The sequence below is a fragment of the Hyperoodon ampullatus genome (genome assembly GCF_949752795.1).
Source record: "Hyperoodon ampullatus genome assembly, chromosome: 8".
NCBI lineage: Eukaryota > Metazoa > Chordata > Mammalia > Artiodactyla > Ziphiidae > Hyperoodon > Hyperoodon ampullatus.
Window position 1 is genome coordinate 58,481,930 of NC_136921.1, and position 19,364 is coordinate 58,501,293.

At 37.2% G+C, this 19,364-nt stretch overlaps 1 protein-coding gene across 1 annotated transcript in view; it reads right to left on the minus strand.

The window, feature by feature from the left end:
- LRP1B (LDL receptor related protein 1B) overlaps positions 1–19,364 on the minus strand; it is a gene marked incomplete at both ends in the record, with an annotated part of 1,860,945 nt that overhangs the window by 475,156 nt on the left and 1,366,425 nt on the right. Inside the window, one exon of the mRNA XM_079710778.1 lies at positions 18,953–19,324. Coding sequence (XP_079566904.1) covers positions 18,953–19,324 — 372 coding nt within the window. The remainder of the gene's footprint in view (positions 1–18,952; positions 19,325–19,364) is intronic.

The window sequence follows — 19,364 nt, forward strand, 5'->3', positions numbered from 1 at the left end:
TTGGCTTATAGTTTCCTGTAGTAGTCTGTTATAATTCTTTGTATTTCTCTAGTGTCCATTATAACTTATCCTTTTTCACTTCTAATTTTATTGATTTGAGCCCTCTCACTTTTTTCTTGATGAATCAAGCTAAAGGTTTATCAATTTTGTTTATCTTTTCAGAAAACCAGCTTTTAGTTTCATTGATCTTTTCTATTGTTTTCTTCATCTCTAGTTCATTTATTTCTGCTCTGATCTTTATGGTTTCTTTCCTTCTACTAAGTTGGAGTTTTGTTTTTTCTTCTATCTCTGGTTGGTTGAGCTGTAAGGTTAGGTTGTTTCTTTGAGATTTTTCTTGTTTCCCAAGGTAAGATTGTATTGCTATAAACTTCCCTCTTAGAACTCCTTTTGCTGCGTCCCATAGGTTTGGATCAACATGTTTTTGTTTTCATTTGTCTCTCAGTATTTTTTGATTTCCACTTTGATTTCTTCAGTGACCCATTGGTTATTTAATAATGTATTGTTTAGCCTCCATGTGTTTGTGTTTTTTACAGTTTTCTTTTTTCCTGTAATTGATTTCTAATTTCAGAGGGTTTTGGTCAGGAAAGATGTTTGATATGATTTCAATTTTCTTAAATTTATTAAGGCTTGATTTGTGACCTAAGGTGTGAACTATCCTGGAGAATGTTTCATGTACACTTGAGAAGGAAGTGTATCCTGCTGCTTTCTGATGGAATGCCCTATAAATACCAGTTAAGTCTATTTGGTCTAATGTGTCCTTTAAGGTTTGTGTTTCCTTATTAATTTTCTGTCTGGATTATGTGTTCATTGGTGTAAGAGGGGTTTAAAGTTCCCCACTATTGCTGTGTTACTGTTGATTTCCCCTTTTGTGGCTGTTAGCATTTGCCTTATATATTGAGGTACTCCTATGTTGGGTGCATAAATATTTACAATTGTTATATCTTCTTCTTTTATTGATCCCTTGATCATTATGTACTGTCCTTCCTTGTCCCTTGTAACAGTCTTTATTTAAAAGTCTATTTTGTTTAATATGAGTATTGCCACTCCAGCTTTCTTTTGATTTCTATTTGCATGGAAATTCTTTTTCTGTAGCCTCACTTTTAATCTGTATGTTTCCCTAGGTCTGACGTGGGTCTCTTGTAGACAGCATATGTACAGGTTTTGTTTTTATATCCATTCAGCCAGTCTATGTCTTTTGGTTGGAGCATTTAATCCATTTACATTTAAGGTAATTATCAATATGTATGTTCCTATTTCCATTTTCTTAATTGTTTGGGTTTGTTCTTGTAGGTCTTTTTTCTTCTCTTCCTCTTTTGTTCTCTCCTCTTGTGTGTTTTCCACCTAGAAAAGTTCCTTTAGCATTTGTCGTAAAGCTGGTTTGGTGGTGCGGAATTCTCTTAGCTTTTGCTTTTCTGTAAAGCTCTTGATTTCTCCATCAAATCTGAATGAGAGCCTTGCTGGGTAGAGTATTCTTGGTTGTAGGTTTTCCCCTTTCACCCCTTTAAATATATCATGCCACTCCCTTCTGGCCTGCATTGTTTCTGCTGCAAAAATCAGCTGATAACCTTATGGCAATTCCCTTGTATATTTTTTTCTGTTTTTCTCTTGTTGCTTTTAATATGTTTTCTTTGTATTAAATTTTTGTTAATTTGATTAATATGTGTCTTGGCTTATTCCTCCTTGGGTTTATCATATATGAGATTCTCTGTGTTTCCTGGACTTGGTTGACTATTTCCTTTCCCATGTTAGGGAAGTTTTTTTAGTATAATCTCTTCAAATGTTTTCTCAGGTCCTTTTTTTTCCTCTTCTTCTTCTGGGGCTCCTATAATTTGAATATTGGTGCATTTAATGTTCTCCCAGAAGTCTCTGAGACTGTCCTCATTTCTTTTCATTCTTTTTTCTTTATTCTGTTCTGTGGCAGCGATTTCCACCATTCTCTCTCTTCCAGCTCACTTATCCATTCTTCTGCCTTGGTTATTCTGCCATCGATTCCTTCTAGTGTGTTTTTCATTTCAGTTATTGCACCGTTCATCTCTGTTTGTTTGTTCTTTAGTTTTTCTAGGTCCTTGTTAAACATCTCTTGCATCTTCTCAATCCACACCTCCATTCTTTTTGTGAGATCTTGGATCATCTTTACTATCATTATTCTGAATTCTTTTTCAGGTAGATTGCCTATCTCCTCTTCATTTAGTTGTTCTTGTAGGTTTTTATCTTGCTCCTTTGTTTGCAGCAGATTTCCCTTTTGTCTCATTTTGTCTAACTTACTGTGTTTGTGGTGTCCTTTCTGCAGGCTGCAGGATCGTAGCTCCTCTGGCTTCTGGTGTCTGCCCTGGGGTGCGTGAGTTGGATATTGAGTGAGGCCTCCCCTTTGCTCTGTGGTTGTCACCGCCCCTCTCAGGGGCATGGTGTGCTCTGTAGTTGTTGAGGTAGAAGCCCTGAGATCTGTTTCTTAGCCGTGTTTCTGATCTGCGGTGTGAGATAGGTGGGATTGGAGCACTCCCACTTGGAGAGAAGCTTCTGAGTATTCCTCTTCTGGGGCTGTTCACCTGTGAGTGTGCTCAGTTGTGTCCCCTTTCACCCATTGTGCAGGCTCACAAAGTACACTGTTGTTTGCACTCCTCTCAGTCCCAACATTTGCTGGCAAATGGCCTTCATGACTCTCAGGTATTGTTTTCACCAGGCCACCAGCACAGATCCATTGAGGTCAGGTCCCAGTACTGCAGTAGTCAGGCATCTATACCCACTGTGGGATCTATGGAGGCAGCTCAGACTCTGGCCTCACCCAACCCTCAACTGTATATGCACACAAAGCCCACAGCTGCTAAAGCCAGATCCGTATCAGCTGCAGGAGCATTTGTTGTCTGTTTGGATGTTCCTTAGGCAATGAATTTAGGAAGCCATCAGCAGAGGTGTAACTCCATGGTTTGTGTAGCTGTGAGGAGAGATTTCAGGCCTTCTTCCTTAGTTGCACAGCCCCTGGGGCTCAGCTGTGGTTTCAGCTCCACCTCTGCATGTGTTCCTCCCACCAGTTTCTGCTCCTGAGGCTGCCCTGGAGCACACGTGTCCACACAGGCCAGTGAAGGCATTCACAGACATGGTCAGCACAGCTGGAGGAGGCTTTGGCAGGGTGGTGCGTGGGCCACAGGATCGGTGCAGCCTGAGGAGTCTTTGGCAGGGGCGGTTCTCAGGCCCACCAGGACTGGTGTGACCTATGGAGGCTTTGGCAGGGGTAGCACTTGGGCCTGCCGGGGCCTGCATGGCTGGAGTAGGTTTTGGCTTGAGGGGCAGGCGAGCCTGCTGAGGCAGGAACCCCTGCTAGTGCCTGCAGAGGCAGGGACCGCCATATGGAGAAGGGAGTTTCAAAGGTGGCCCCGCCCCTTGCATGCCAGTCAACAAATGCACCGTGCTTCTATGGTGGTCCAGGTTTCTCCCTCAATCTTTTCCAGTTGTGGAGCTCCTTAGTCCCGTCCTTTCAGGCTGTCTCTTCACAGCCAACATCTATCCTCTCCCTTGGTCTGCTCTCCAAACCCCACTTTCCAGCACCCAGTCCCCCCTCTACACCACAAGACACACGACTTGGGCTGGAGTGTGCAGGGCTGTAGCATGGACCATGCACATAGTTCTTACTCTGTCCTCTCAGAGACTGGTTGCTGCATTCCCCTCTGATCCCCCAAAGCTTCCTCTCTATCCCAGATGATCTCTCCACCATGAGGTGGCTTTCCTGAGTGTGGGAAACTCTCCTCTCCTTCAGCTCCCCTGCCCAAGGTGCTGGTCTCATCCTGTTTCCTCTTTTCTTTTTTTCTTTCTTTCATCCTCGCTGGTTGCATGGGCATTTTTCTTGTCCTTTTAGGTGTCCAAGGACCTCCACTAGTGTTCAGTAGGTGCCCTGTGAGAATTGTTTCATTTGTAGATGTATTCTTGTTGTACCTGTGAGGAGAGGCAAACTCCAAGTCCTATTTTATCATCTTGACTCCTCCTCCTTATCAATTTTCTTTTTTTTTATACATTTATTTATTTTTGGCTGTGTTGGGTCTTTGTTGCTGCACCTGGGCTTACTCTAGTTGCAGCAAGTGGGGGCTACTCTTTGTTGCAGTGTACATGCTTCTCTTTGCAGTGGCTTCTTGTTGCAGAGCACAAGCTCTAGGTGTGCAGGCTTCAGTAGTTGTGGCATGCAGGCTTTAGAGCACAGGCACAGTAGTTGTGGTACATGGTCTTAGTTCATCCATGGCATGTGGGATCTTCCCAGACCAGGGATCAAACCCATGTTCCCTGCATTGGCAGGTGGATTCTTAATCACTGAACCACCAGGGAAGTCCCAATTTTCTTATATTTAGCCAGATTTGCTTTGTGGCCCAGCATGAATTCTATTCTGGAGAATGTTCCATGGGAACTTGAAAAGAATGTGTATTCTGCTGCTTTAGGATGGAATGTTTTATACATATCAATTAAGTCCATCTGGTCTAATGTGTCATTTAAGACCTGTGTTTCCTTATTGATTTTCTGTCTGCATGATCTGTCCGCTGATGTAAGCGAGGTGTCAAAGTCCCACACTGTTATTGTTGATTTCTCCTTTAAGGCTGTTAGCATTTTATGTATTGAGGTTTTCCTCAATATGTACCCTCAATGAGGGTACATATATATTAATATTTACAATATTATATCTTCTTCTTGGATTGATCACTTGATCATTATGTATTGTCTTTGTCTCTTGTAACAGTCTTTATTTTAAAGTCTATTTTGTCTGATATGAGAATTGCTACTCCAGCTTTCCTTTGATTTCCATTTGCATGGAATACCTTTTTCTGTCCCCTCACTTTCAGTCTGTATGTCTCTAGATCTGATGCGGGTCTCTTGTAGACAGCATATATATGGGTCTTATTTGTGTATCCATTCTGTCAGTCTATGTCTTTTGGTTGAAGCATTTAATCCTTTTACATTTAAGGTAATTATCTATTTTATATGTTCTTATTGCCATTTTGTTAATTGTTTTAGATTTGTTTGTGTAGATCTTTTTTTCTTGCTTTTCTTTTTTGTTCTCTTGTGATTTGATGACTATCTTTAGTGTTGTGTTTGGACTCCTTTTAATTTTAGTGCGTACATCTATGATAGATATTTTGTTTGCAGTTACCATGAGGTTTTGGTATAGCGGTCTATATGTATACATGACTGTTTTAAGTTGCAGACCTCTTAATTTCAAATATCCTGCATTCATACTCTCCTCCTCTTATGATTACTAGTTTTGATATCATATTTGTATGTAGATGATTTTCTACCTTTACTATATGTTTGCCTTTACTGGTGAGCTTTCCCACTAATTGTCTTGTTTCTACTTCCAGTATTTTCTGCTTAGAGAAGTTCTTTTAGCAGTTGTTGTAAAGCTGGTTTGGTGGTGATGAGTTCTTTTAGTTTTTGCTTATCTGTAAAGCTTTTGATTTATCCACTGAAGTTGAACGAGAGCCTTGCTGCTGGATAGAGTGTTCTTGGTTGTAGGTTATTCCCTTTCATCACTTTAAATATATGGTGCCACTCCCCTGTGGCCTGCAAAATTTCAGCTGAAAAATCAGCTGATAACCTTATGTGGATTCCCTTGTATGTTATTTTTTGCTTTTCCCTTGTTGCTTTTAATATTTTCTCTTTGTCTTTAATTTTTGCCAATTTGATTAATGTGTTTCTTGACATGTTCCTGCTTGGGTTTATCCTGTATGGGACTCTGTGCTTTTCCTGGATTTGGGTGATTGTTTCATTTCCCATGTTAGGGAAGTTTTCAGCTATTATTTCTTCAAATATTCTCAGGCTCTTTCTCTCTCTCTTCTCCTTTTAGGACCCCTATAATGCAAATGTTAGTGTGTTTGATATTGTCCCAGAGGTCTCTTAAACTGCCCTTATTTTTTTCATTCTTTTTCTTTATTCCATTCCATGGCAGTGATTTCCACCATTCTGTCTTCAGCCCACTGATTCATTCTTCTGCCTCATTTAGTCTGTTATTGATTTGTTCTACTATATTTTTAATTTCAGTTATTGTATTCTTCAACCCTGTTTGGTTGCTCTTTATATTTTCTGACTCGTTGCTAAAATCTTTTTATAGCTTCTTGCTCTGTGCATTCATTCTTTTCCTGAGTTCTTGGATCACCTTTACAATAATTATTTTGTACTCTTTCTGAGGTAGATTGCCTATCTCCACTTCACTTAGTTGTTCTTGTGTTTTATCTTGTTCTTTCATCTGCAACATATTCCTTTGTCATCTCATTTTGTTCACATTTCTATTTGTATTTTCATGTATGTGGTAGTTTAGTTACATTTCTCAACCTTGGAGAAGTGGCCCTCTGTAGGGGATATTTTATGTGTCCCAGCATTACACTACCCTTCATCACTCAAGGGCCAAAGACCAGCTGTTTTCCCAGAATAGGTTCTGACTTGTGTTTATGGACTCAGCTTGGCAGGCTGCAGTTTGGTGGTTTTCTAGCTTCTGGTGTCTTTTCCCTGGTGAGTGAGGCTGGTCTAAAGGCTTGTTCAGGCTTCCTGGTGGGAGAGTCTGGTGGCTGCCCACTAGTGTTTGGAGCTAGGTGTTGTCCCTCTGGTGGGCAGGGATATGTCAAGTGGTGTGTCTAAAGGTGGTTGTGGGCTCAGGAAGTCTTTAGGCAGCCTGTCTTCTGATGGTTGGGGCTGGGTTCCCACCCTGTTGGTTGTTTGGCCTGAGGCGTCCCAGCACTGGAGCGTACAGGCTGTTGGGTGGGGCCAGGTCTTGGGGCCAAAGACCCAAAACGTCTGCCTGAAGCCAGAGTGCACGTAGGTCTCTGCTATGTCTGCCACCACCTTTTATGACCCTGGAGAGAGCTACAGCCATCTGCCACCTCCCCAGGGACACTCTAAGACTAGCAGGTAGGTCTGGCCCACGTTCTTCTGGAGTCACTGCTTCTGCCCATGGTCCCAGTGCCTGCAAGACCTATGTGCACCCTCCAAGAGTGAAGTCTCTGTTTCCCTCAGTCCTGTGAAGTTCCTGAAATCAAGCTCTGCTAGCCTTCAAAGCCAAATGATCTGTGGACTCCTCCTCCCAATGCTGGACCCCTAGGCTGGGGCAACTGGTTTGGGGCTCAGAGCTTTCACTTCTATGAGAGAACTTCTGCAATATAATCAATCTCCAGTTTGTGCATTGCTAATCTGGGCAGTATGGGATTTGAGTATATTGCGAGTGTGCCCCTCGTACCATGGTTTCTTCTTCATGTCTTTGAATGAGGAATATCTTTCTTTTTTTGGTAGATTCCAGTCTTCTTTATTGATGGTTGTTCAGCAGTTAGTTGTGATTTTGGTGTGTTTGTGAGAGGAGGTGAGCTCACGGTCCTTTTACTTCACCATCTTTCTCAACTGAAACTTATTTTTGAGTACAGTATAAGCTAGAGATAGAATTTTACTTATTTCTTGCATGCAAATTTTACTAGCAAAATTTATTAAATGCAGTTTATTATTTTTCAACTGATTTGTAATATCAACTTGGTAACAAAAACATTTACAAGACATGTATGTGTGGATCTGCCTTAAGCCCTCTTTTCTGTTCCATTTAACTATTCTTTTAATAATGTCACATTGTTTTCATTATTATAACTTTATAAGTGAAATTCTTGTCAAGGAGAGACTACAAATTTATATTTTTTCAAAATTGCCTTAGGTGTTGTTGGAATTTTGCTGTTCAATGTATGTTTTAGGATCAGCATATGAAGTTGCATGAAAAAAGTTACTTGGGCATTTTGAATTGCATTAAACTTAGAGATAATTTGGGGCAAATTTCCATAGTTATGGAAATCAAATTTTCCCATCATGAAAATTACATTTTCTCCCTTTATTTAAAGTCATTCTTTATGTCCACTAATATTTTATAATTTTCTCTATTACAATCTTGTGCATACTTTGTTTTTATTTCCAGTTTGAGAAGTTTTGCTTAATTACATGTTTTAACTGGTTATTGAATGTAAGGAAAGCATTTGACCTTATTTTAAGCCATGTTGTTTTTTTAAATGATAAACTGCTCTGATTGGGTAAAACATCAGAATGAGTCCTATGGAATAAAGATATTAATCTGTAAAACTGAAACATATATACCAAGTCATAATGTAAAACACAAATTTTACTACTTAATGTGTATTTATTTACTACTTAATGTGTATTATGGTCAAGTTTGAAGTCATTATTTTAAGGTTTTTTTTTTTTTTTTTAGTGAGAATATGTTGATGTACTCTTACTGATTTTGTATGTCTGGAACAATCTATATTTCCGTTCATTTTGAATAACAGTTTAGTCAGTTATAGGATTATATATTTCCTTAGGAGTGTGAACATATTTCTAATGCTGCTGGTGAGATGCCTGCTTAAATTCAATTATTGTTACTCTGTAGATAATCTCTCTATTCCTTCTGGTATCGTTTTAAGGTTTTCCCTTTTTTTATGATTCTCTGAAATTTTACTTTGATGGCTGATTTAATTTTATGATTCTTTTCAGTACTCAGAATTCATTTTCAATTTAAGGACCCATTTATTTCCTCTTTTGTAGTAAACTCCATTATTGTTTCTTGGATGATATTTTTCTTTCCTTCCCTCTCTTCTTTGTCATTTGTTGACCTCTACTAGCTATAATCATGTTGAACCTACCAACTTACCTTCCAAGTTTCACAACTGCTCTCATTTTTTTCTGTAATTTACATATTAATTCCTCACTAATTATCATACCATTGGTTCATTTTCACTTTGACTAGTCCAACATAAACTTTATCAATTGAGATTTCTTTTTAATTTTTATTATACTGACCATATTTTTCAGTTCTAAGATTTTTAGTTGTTTTCATTTTAATTATCTTTTTCTTATATAATTTTAGCCTCTGGTTTCACCATTTCTTGTACTTCTTATAAACATGTATTCCTTTTCCTCTCTGATGAACTCCCCCAAAAGTTATGTCTCCTTCTAATTGTTCTATTATTTGTTTTCACTCATCTGCTGGTTGGTGCACTTTTTTTTTAAGCTGTATTTCTTTAAAATCCATCTATTGTGGAATTTGAATGTGCAGGCTCTCCTTAAGTAATTTTTAAACCTCTCTTCTAGCACTCATTCCTTGTAGTTTGTTGGTTCAGTTGCCTTCACTTGGCCCCTGGGCCTTAAGCAGCAGCCCTGTCTATCATAATTCACTTGGATTTTTGCTCCACAGGGCCTATGGGAACTTGAAAAGCTATCAACCTGTAAAAGACTGATGTTAGTGTTGGTCACAGGATTGTTTCTGTATTCTCTAAGCCTCTACAGCAAAAATGTCACATAGGACATTGGTATGTGAAGGAGATGGCACAGCTTTAATTCAGCCTTATTTTCATATGTGGCAGCCTCACCCCAGTCCCTGGTTCAAGCAGGCTTTAAACTTGCTCCTGTTCCTCTGTAGGATCCATATTCTAGGGCTCAGAAGTCTGATGTTTCAGTCATGCTAACTGCATTGTATTTCTGTTCTGTTTGGTTTATTATTTGAGGAAAATCTTATCTTGTTTTTTGAAATTATGAATCTCTTCTTAGTTTTTATCTTTTATAATTATCATCAATCATGCTACGTTTTTAAAGCCAGAGATAACCTCGGTGTTATTTTTTTTTTTTTTTTTTTTTTTGCGGTACGCGGGCCTCTCACTGTTGTGGCCTCTCCCGTTGCCGAGCACAGGCTCCGGACGTGCAGCTCAGCGGCCATGGCTCACGGGCCTAGCCACTCCGCGGCATGTGGGATCTTCCCAGACCGGGGCATGAACCCGCGTCCCCTGCATCGGCAGGCGGGCTCTCAACCACTGCGCCACCAGGGAAGCCCTCGGTGTTATTTTTAATATCATGTTGACTAACAGTCTTGACTCTTCACATATGAAAAATGAAACACAGAATTTTCCCTTTGCCATACTTTGAGTTCCCAGAGGTTAAAAAAATAGACCTTTCATCTTTATTTGCCACAACCTAATAATCTATGGCACATTGTAAGCATGTAATACACATTTAAGTGTATTTAGTGGCTCTTCATCTCATCTTTTATACCTGAGAGCAAAATATTCATTCTACATGAATTGAAAGATAAAGGAGAGAGACTTCATCCTATCCTTTCCCCATATTCAGATATATAAAGGATCTAAACCTAAATCTGATTTGTAAAAGTATTTAGAACTCTCTTCTATCTTTAAATACTTAATCACATGTCAGTGAATTTACTTTTTTCATAACTAACTGGTAAAAGATGTATCAAAATGAAATGTGTTTTTCCAGATTTATCAAAATATAATATCAAAGGGGTTCTGAATTAAGATGGCAGAATACGAAGAGCCTGAGTTCATCTCCTCCCACAGAAACACCAAAACTACAACTACAGGTGGAACAACCATTTCTGAGAACAACCTGAACACTAGGAGAATAGATTTTCTACAACTATGCATATAAAGAAAAGGTTACATCAAGACAAGAAGGAGGAGCAGAATGGCGTTCTAATCAGAACCGACACAACTAGTACAGTGGCACACAAGCAAGGAGGAATATCACAGCTGCAGAGGTGCTCCCTGAGGAGCAAGGGTTCAAAGCATCACATTGGGCTCCCCATCCCAGGGGACTTGCACTGGAAAGAAGAGCCCCATCTTTGAAAATCAGTGAGGACTATGTCCAAGAGAGCTGGAGGCCTGTGGGAAACCAAGACTCTGCTTTTGAAGAGCTCGTGCACAAACTCACTCCAAGTTCCAGTGCAGAGGCAGTAGCTTGAAAAGCACCTGGGTCATGAGATTCATTGACTGATTTTAGGACATGTGCCATGATTTTAGGGCACGTGCCAGAGTGGCAGGAATCTCTTGGAACTTTCTCCAGGTACAGAAGTGCTGAAAGGCAACATGTTTTTAAACTCTCCTTCTACCTAGCTGACCTAGTGCTGGGAGGCACCATTTCTGTCATTATCCATCAACCCAGCTAACACTGGGCACCCTGTCCCAGTGTTCCCAAGGACCTGCCCTGCCCAACTCACCTACTTTGGCCAGTTCATCCAAAGTGGCTCCTTCTCTGCCCAACCTGGCAAGCTGCCTTGGATGACAATGGTGTCCCTCCAAAGCAGCAACCACTTTGGGGAGTCAGCTCCACCTATCAGGGTGCCCACAACAGTTAGAGGTTACAGCCAGCTGGCCTGGGGGCTAACCCCACCCCCAGTGCACCTGCAGCAGTCACAGCACAACCACCCACAGGAAAGTACACACTGCTGTGGACTACCTGACTCTGGTGACTACAGGGGATTGTGCCTCTGGGCCCAACAGGACACTTTCTACATAAGGCCACTCTTTCAAGACTAGGGGACATAGCTGATTATTCTAAGTACCTAAACAAACACAGACTTAGGCACAATGAGGAGACAAAGGAATACATTTCAAATAAAAAAAAAAACCCAAAACCTCAGAAAAGAAGCTAAATAAAACATAGCTAGATAAGCAATTTATATGATAAAAAGCTCAAATAGGCTCACCAAACTTGGGAAACAAGTGAATGAACTCAGCTAGCTCTTCCACAAAGAGAAAATATTAAAAAAAGAACCACTTGGAACCAAAGGATACAATAACCAAAATAAAAAATAGGGGGAAGGATCAGCAATCTGGAAGACAGGTTAGTGGAAATCACCCAATTGGAAGAGCAAGAAGAATGAATAATTAGTATAGTTTAAGAGACCTCTGGAACAATACAGTGCAAACTAAGATTTGCATTATAGGGATTCAAGAAGGATAAACAGAAAGGAATAGAAAAACTTTTTGAAGAAATAATGACTGAAAACTTCCCTTACCTGGCAAAGGAAAGAGACATCCAAGTCCAGGAAGCACAGAAAGTGCCAAACAAGATGAACCCAAAGAGACCCACACTGAGAAATGTTATAATTAAAATGTCAAAAGTTAGAGAATCTTAAAATCAGCAAGAAAAAAATAAGTTACACACAAGGAAACCCACAAAGACTATCCAGTGACTTTGCAGCAGAAACCTCACAGGCCAGAAGGAACTGGCTTGATATATTCAAAGTGCTGGAAGAAAAAACTTACAATCAAGAATACTCTGTCTGGTGAGGTTATCATTCAGAACTAAAGAAAGGAGAGATACAGAGTTTCCCAGACAAGCAAAAACTAAAGGAGTTCATCACCACTCAACTGGCCTTATAAGAAATGTTAAAGGGGCATCATTAAATAGAAAAGAAAAAGCCACAATTAAAAACAAGAAAAATATGAAAAAAAAATCCTACTGGTAAAGGCAAACATGTAGTAAAGGTAGTGGATCAACCACTTCTAGAGCTAGTATGAAGGTTAAAAGACAAAAGTAGTAAAATTATCTACCTCTAAAATAATTACATAAGGAATACACAAATAAAAAGATGTAAAATATGACACAAAATACACAAATTGTGAACAGGGGCAGTAAAAATGTAGTGCTTTTAGAATGTGCTCAAACTTATGCAACCATCAACTTAAATAACATATATGTAGGTTGTTATATATGAACCATATGGTAACCACAAACCAAACATCTATAATACATTCACAAAAAATAAAGAGAAAGGAATATAAACAATAACACTAAAGAAAGTCAACAAATCACAAAGGAGGAGAATGAGAGAAGAACAGAATAACTACAAAACAACCAGAAAATGATTAACAAAATGGCAATAAATACATAGCTATCAATAATCACTTTAAATGTAAATAGACAAAATACTCCAATCAAAAGGCAGGGTTACTGAATGGATGAAGAAACACAACCCGTATAGATGCTGCCTACTAGAGACTCATTTCATATCTGAAGACACACATAGACTGGAAAGTGAAGGGATGGAAAAAGATATTCCATGCAAATGGAAACAAACAAAAGCTGGGATAGCAATATTTATATCAGATAAAAAATAGACTTTTAAACAAAGACCATAACAAGGGACAAAGGAGGGCATCACATAATGATAAAGGGATTAATCAAACAAGAGGCTATAACATTTGTTAATATCTATGCACCCAACATAAGAGCACCTAAATACATAAAGCAAATCACAAACATAAAGAAAAAATTGACAGTAATGCTAGGGAAGTTTAACACAACCACTTACATCAATGGATAGAAGAAATCAATAAGGAAACATTGACTTAAATGACACATTAGACCAGATGGACCTAATAGATAACTAGACAAAATTCCACCCCCAAACAGCAAAATACACATTGTTTTCAAGTGCACATGGAATATTCTCCAGGACAGATCACATGTTAGGCCACAAAACAAATCTCAATAAATGAAGAAGACTGAATTCATATCAAGCATTTTTTTTTCTGACCGAAGTGTTATGAAACAACAAAACATTTACAAGAAGAAAACTGTTAAAAAACAAATGTGGAGGCTAAACAACCAATGGGCCATTGAAGAAATTAAAGAGAAAATAGAAAAATACCTTTGGACAAATAAAAATAAAAACAAAAAATCCAAAATTTACAGGATGCAGCAAAAGCAGTTCTAAGAGGGAATTTTATAGCAATACAGGCCTTCATCAAGAACCAAGAAAAATCGCAAACAATCTAGCCTTACAACTGACACCACAGAAATACAAAAGATAGTAAGATTACTACAAAAAATTGTACATCAACTAATTGAACAAATTAGAAGAAATGGATAAATTCTTAGAAATATACAATTTTCCAAGGAAATAGAAAATCTCAGCAGACCAACTGCTGGCAATGAAATTGACTCAGTAAAAAAGCAAATAAACAAAAAACCAAAAAAACTCCCAACAAACAAAAGTGTAGGACCAGATAGCTTCACAGGTGAATTCTACCAAACCTTTAAAGAAGAGTTAATACCTCTCCTTCTCAAACTATCCCAAACAACTGAAGAGGAAAGAACAATTCCAAACTCATTCTATGAAGCCAACATTACTGATACAAAAACCAGATAAAAACAGTACAGTAAAAAAAAGTTACAGGCCAATATCCCTGATGAATGTAGGCAGTACACTGTTTGACACTGGTCTTAGCAGTATTTTTTTGCATCTATCTCTTCAGGCAAGGGCAACAAAAGTAAAATGTGACTATATCAAATTAATAAGCTTTTGTACAGTGAAGGAAACTATCAACCAAACAGAAAGGCAAACTGCTGAACAGAAATATGTATATACTTTGATTAAATTGTTTTCAGTTTAACTTACCATAATATATATAGGATCTGTAACTCAGCAAAAACCTCCCTTGGCATCTCTTAAATGCCATCAAACATAACATAGCCAGAGTTATCTTCATAAAACAAAAGTCCTATTATATACTTACCTTAGAACACTCCATTGTTTTCCCTTCATCTACTGAAAAAAAATCATAACTCCTTATCTTGAATATTAGTATCTCAGTGTTCACTGTGCCATTTTCACAATAACCAAAGGTAGAAACAACTCGTGTCCATAAACAGATGAATGGATAAATAAAATGTGGTATATACATACAATAAAATATTATTCAGCCATAAAGAGGGGAATGAACTTCTGACACCTGCTACAATATGGAGTAACCTTCAAAACATTATACTGAGTGAATTATGCCACACACAACAAAGCATATATGTGTATGATTCCACTTATATGAAATATATACAATAGCCAAATTCATAGAGGAAGAAAATAGATGAAAGATTACCAGAGAATACAGGGAAGGGGAATGGGGAGTAATTGCTTAAACAAGGTTTCTGTTTAAAGAGAGAAAAATGTTTTGGAGGGACTTCCCTGTGGCACAGTGGTTAAGAATCCACCTGCCAATGCAGGGGACACGGGTTTGAGCCTTGGTCCGGGAAGATCCCACATGCTGCAGAGCAACTAAGCCCATGTGTCACAACTACTGAAGCCTGCATGCCTAGAGCCCATGCTCCGCAACAAGAGAAGCCACTGCAATGAGAAGCCCATGCACCACAATGAGGAGTAGCCCCCACTTCTGCAACTAGAGAAAGCCTGTGTGCAGCAACGAAGACCCAATGGAGCCAATAAATAGATTTATTTTAAAAGTTTTAGAAATAGATGGTGATGGTTGCACAATATCATGAATGTAATTGATGTCACTGAATTGTACAATTAAAAGTTGAAATGGCAAATGTTATGTTTTATATATTTTTACCTAATTTTAAAAATTAATAATGTAATTATTAATAATGTAATATACTAATAATGTAGCACACCCAAAATTATTGAACTGTACACTTTTAATGAAGGAGTTTATGGTATGTACATTATATCTCAATGAAACTTTTTTTTCTTTAGTACTTCTTATCTTGGCAGACCAAATCCTTCAATATTGGACTTCTCTCTAGGACTCAATAACCTCATCTCACACCATTCATGCCATGAAACCCATGTTCTAATCATACCAAATGGATGTGTCCCTCCTTGTCTACCCTGTGCCTTTTCATGTCTTTAAAATTTTCTGAGCCTTTAGTCTAGAAGAGTAGTTTGTAATCTTTTTTGTTCTGAGGACTTTTACAGTCTTAAAAAGTATTGAAGACTCCAGCAAAAGTTTTGTGTATATGAATTATGTCTATAGCTATTGTGTTAGAAATTTAAACTAAAAAATTTGTTTTGATATGTATTAATATATTTTAACAAACAAAAATGAATTGACTGCATATTAATATAAATAACATCTACAAAAATAGCTGTATTTTTTAAAATGAGAAGACAGCATTATTTTATCATTTTATAAATTTGTTTACTGTCTGGATTAGTAGAAGACAGCTCGATTCTCACATCTACTTTGTCCAATCTGTTGTGTTGTTTTAGTTGAAATTTGTGAAGAAAATCCAGCTTCACACAGCAGTGAAGTTGGGAAAGGAAGAAGGGTTTTAACAGCCTTTTCAGATAATTCTGGATATGATTTTATGCTACAACAACACAAGTGGTAGTTACTTAAAGGTTAGCTTCAGTGTGGAATCAGAAACCATAGTGATGAACTTTTCCTATTCTATTACATTAAAATTCTTTGGTCTATCTTATACTCTGAATGGATCATTTACCCAGGCATGATTTTATCACGTCATTTGGAAAATATTGGTTCCCTGAGTTATGCATATCCTCCAAATGCTGACAATTTCAGCATGCAACACCCCCCCCCACCCCAAATCACTAGTAATATCACTACCCATCTCATCAGAAAAACCTTTAAGTATTGGGAAGCTATCAAGCTAACTGTGGTGGATACAAGTCTTGAACATTTTAATTTTTACTTGAAATCTTGATTTTTATTATTTGCAATAAATAACGTAGGTCATTTTCCTTGGAGTGACAGACTCATTGTATTTAGTCTGCCATACACCCAGGTTTGAATAACCATAGTTTATCTGTTCCTCATTCTTTTAAGTAAAAAATGATATTCCTTAAAAAAAGCATAAACTCAAATGCCAGAAATACATGGTATCCTTCAGGCAACTATACTTCAGAATGCATCAGAGTTCCTTATATGTATTTTATAATATTACACAGCATATTAAAGAGATGTGTATTGAAGGATCAATATTTAATAAAATTAATTATTTTACTTTTTCTTCAAGGACATTCTTAAGTGAAACTGGCTCTTTTTTTTTTTTTTCCTGCTATTAAGTGGCAGTGAAAAATACAATGACTACTAGTACTGTTTGGTGCCACTGTATTGATTAGTGCTAAGGTACCAGCAATTTAGCCACAGTGGCTTTTGCACCATTGGTGCAAATGTCAACACAGTGGAAAGGCAAATAAATATCTAGTATTATTATGAAAATAATTTTGATCTCTTAGAGTCCTTGAACATGTATTGGGAGACCCTAGGAACCACATTTGGGGACCATTGGTCTAAAATTCTTCCTCCTCTTCTCCACCTGGCTCAACAGACAGACTCCTATTGATCCCTTACATTTCCTCAACTCATCTCAGTGGCATCCTCTACGCTTCCCCAGAAAGATTATTTATTATCTAGGCCTTCAGTATATTATAGATTCTAGTAAATTTCAATGTCTGTTTACACGTAGTTTTCTTCTTAAACTATGGCTTCTAAAGGTCTATGGACTCATATTCACCTTTATACCCAGGGTACCTGACAAAGAATCTGGAGCACAGAAAATGAATAAGTTAGTTAATAGATTACAGATGCAACATAAGCACTTCCAACTCTGAATTGTGTCAGTCTAGGAAAATGGAGGGAGGACCAAAGAGAATTATAATGTAAACTTCATAGGGATATACCCAAAGAATCAGTAAGTCTCGAATGTCTCAACTCTATGATCAGTACAGTTATAGTTGCATCTTCATATATATATACACACACACAGGGAAGCCAAAATGGCATGTGCTGGAATATACAAATTGTTATGAAATTATCAACAAGTATAGTAACCTAGAGAATAAAGAAACAAGAATGTGTATTTGTATATGCTTGAAAGTACACACTTGAACAGATTTGGAAAGGCTGTCAGGTTTGAATAGGCAAAAAGGATTGTGAGGATATTAAATATTGAAAGAACAAAATAAACTGTGATAGGCTTAGCAAGGGATGGCAATGTACAATAGGGAGTTTGATGTGTTTTTCACATGAGTAAGCATATGAATAGATGCTGGATCTCGCTAGTTATCAGGTAAATGTATATTAATATAAGTTGACTTTTTACATATTAGTCATAAGCTAATAAAAATTATAAAATCATTGTCAAAAGTGTGGGAAAATGGATCTTTTTATAAACAGTTAATGAAAACATAAATTGATATGGTCTTTTTGGAGAAATTTGACCAGTTCTAAAAAATAAGTAAATAAAACAATGATTTTTGCAGTTCTATTTCTAGAATTCTATGCTAAAGAAATATTCACGTATGTGAAAAAACATATTTATGTGCACAAATGTTCACTGTGACATTGTAGGTAGTGATAAGACACAAAAAAACAACCTAAATGATTGTCGGTGAGAAAATGGTTAAATAAATTGGTTTGCTCTTAGTATAGGATAGATACAGGCTTTCAAAAGAATAAGATAGAGCCTTATCTTAAATAGCCTTAAAAGCTTTTTAAGATATATTGTAAGTGAAAAAAAGCAGGTGAATATTGTATCATTACAGTTTTGTAATTACAAATGATACACATACCTAAAGAAAATTCTGGAGGCATGACAGCTGTCACTTACAAGTAAATGGAATTGATGTTGCCGGATGAGGCAGAAACTTCAGTTAAAAATCCATATTACTTGAAATTTTATACTTTATGTATTATTTTGCAATTTAAAAAGATTGACCTCAGTATATTGAAATTGGAAAAGTGAGGAATATATGGAAATCACATAGAGATAGAGAAGAGAGAGATGCTGAATGAGGAATATGAAGATTGTCCCTGTAAAAGTTGGATGACAGGAAAGAGGTTTCTCTAAATTATAATATGTAGATAATTCACATAATATTATATTTGAGTCCTGTAAAATATTAAAAGTATTGTCCTGTAGAATATTAAAATATTTTTAAAATATTAGATTATTTCTTTAATAACATTTTCTCATCAAGACTGTCATATATATGCACACAAAAAATCTGATACTTGAGAAAATAAAATTCACTGAATATAATTAGGTATATATTCTTAAAGATATAATTTCACCCACTGGAAGAATATAAAATTAGTAAGTTTTATACTGAAAAATTATTTTCCATGAATTTTAATACACTTATTAATAAGAAACATTATAGAGGAATATCCTGAACCATGATTAGAAGCTAATAATCATAATATTCACACTGTACATGCTAGCAGTTAATTACTTCTTTGACTTTTGGGGGTTTGGATGCTATAGTTTCACTCATTCTTGAATATAAACTCTAGGAAAATATAATTGCTACATGCAATTACCACTCTAATTTCTCTACTACTCCAAATGATACTCATTTCCACAAAACTGTTTAAAAATAAATTGTTGTACTTACTTTCAACAATTACTTGTCTGTCTTCCCAGTTATCTTTAATAAGCTGTATATTTCCAAAGTGTGCATCGCTGTAGAAGATTCGGTTGGTACCTTTTCTTCTTTGATTATAGTCAAAAGCCAAAGCTATGACATTCTTGAAATAATGTGGATTTTCATATGGCCTTATTGGTGAATTTAAATTGGTTTCATCAGAAAGATGTATACTTTTTAATATTGTTCTCCCTGAATACAGCAAATAGCCTTCATGCCTTAAGCAAGTAACTCCATCCTCTGCCAGATATCCATGGGCACAAGCACAAGTTCTCTGGGAATTTCCTCGATAAAGACAGAGTTGCTGACATCCCCCATTGTCCTTGGCACAAACATTGGTCCCTAGGGAGAAGAAGAAGAAGATACACACATGTATGTCTGT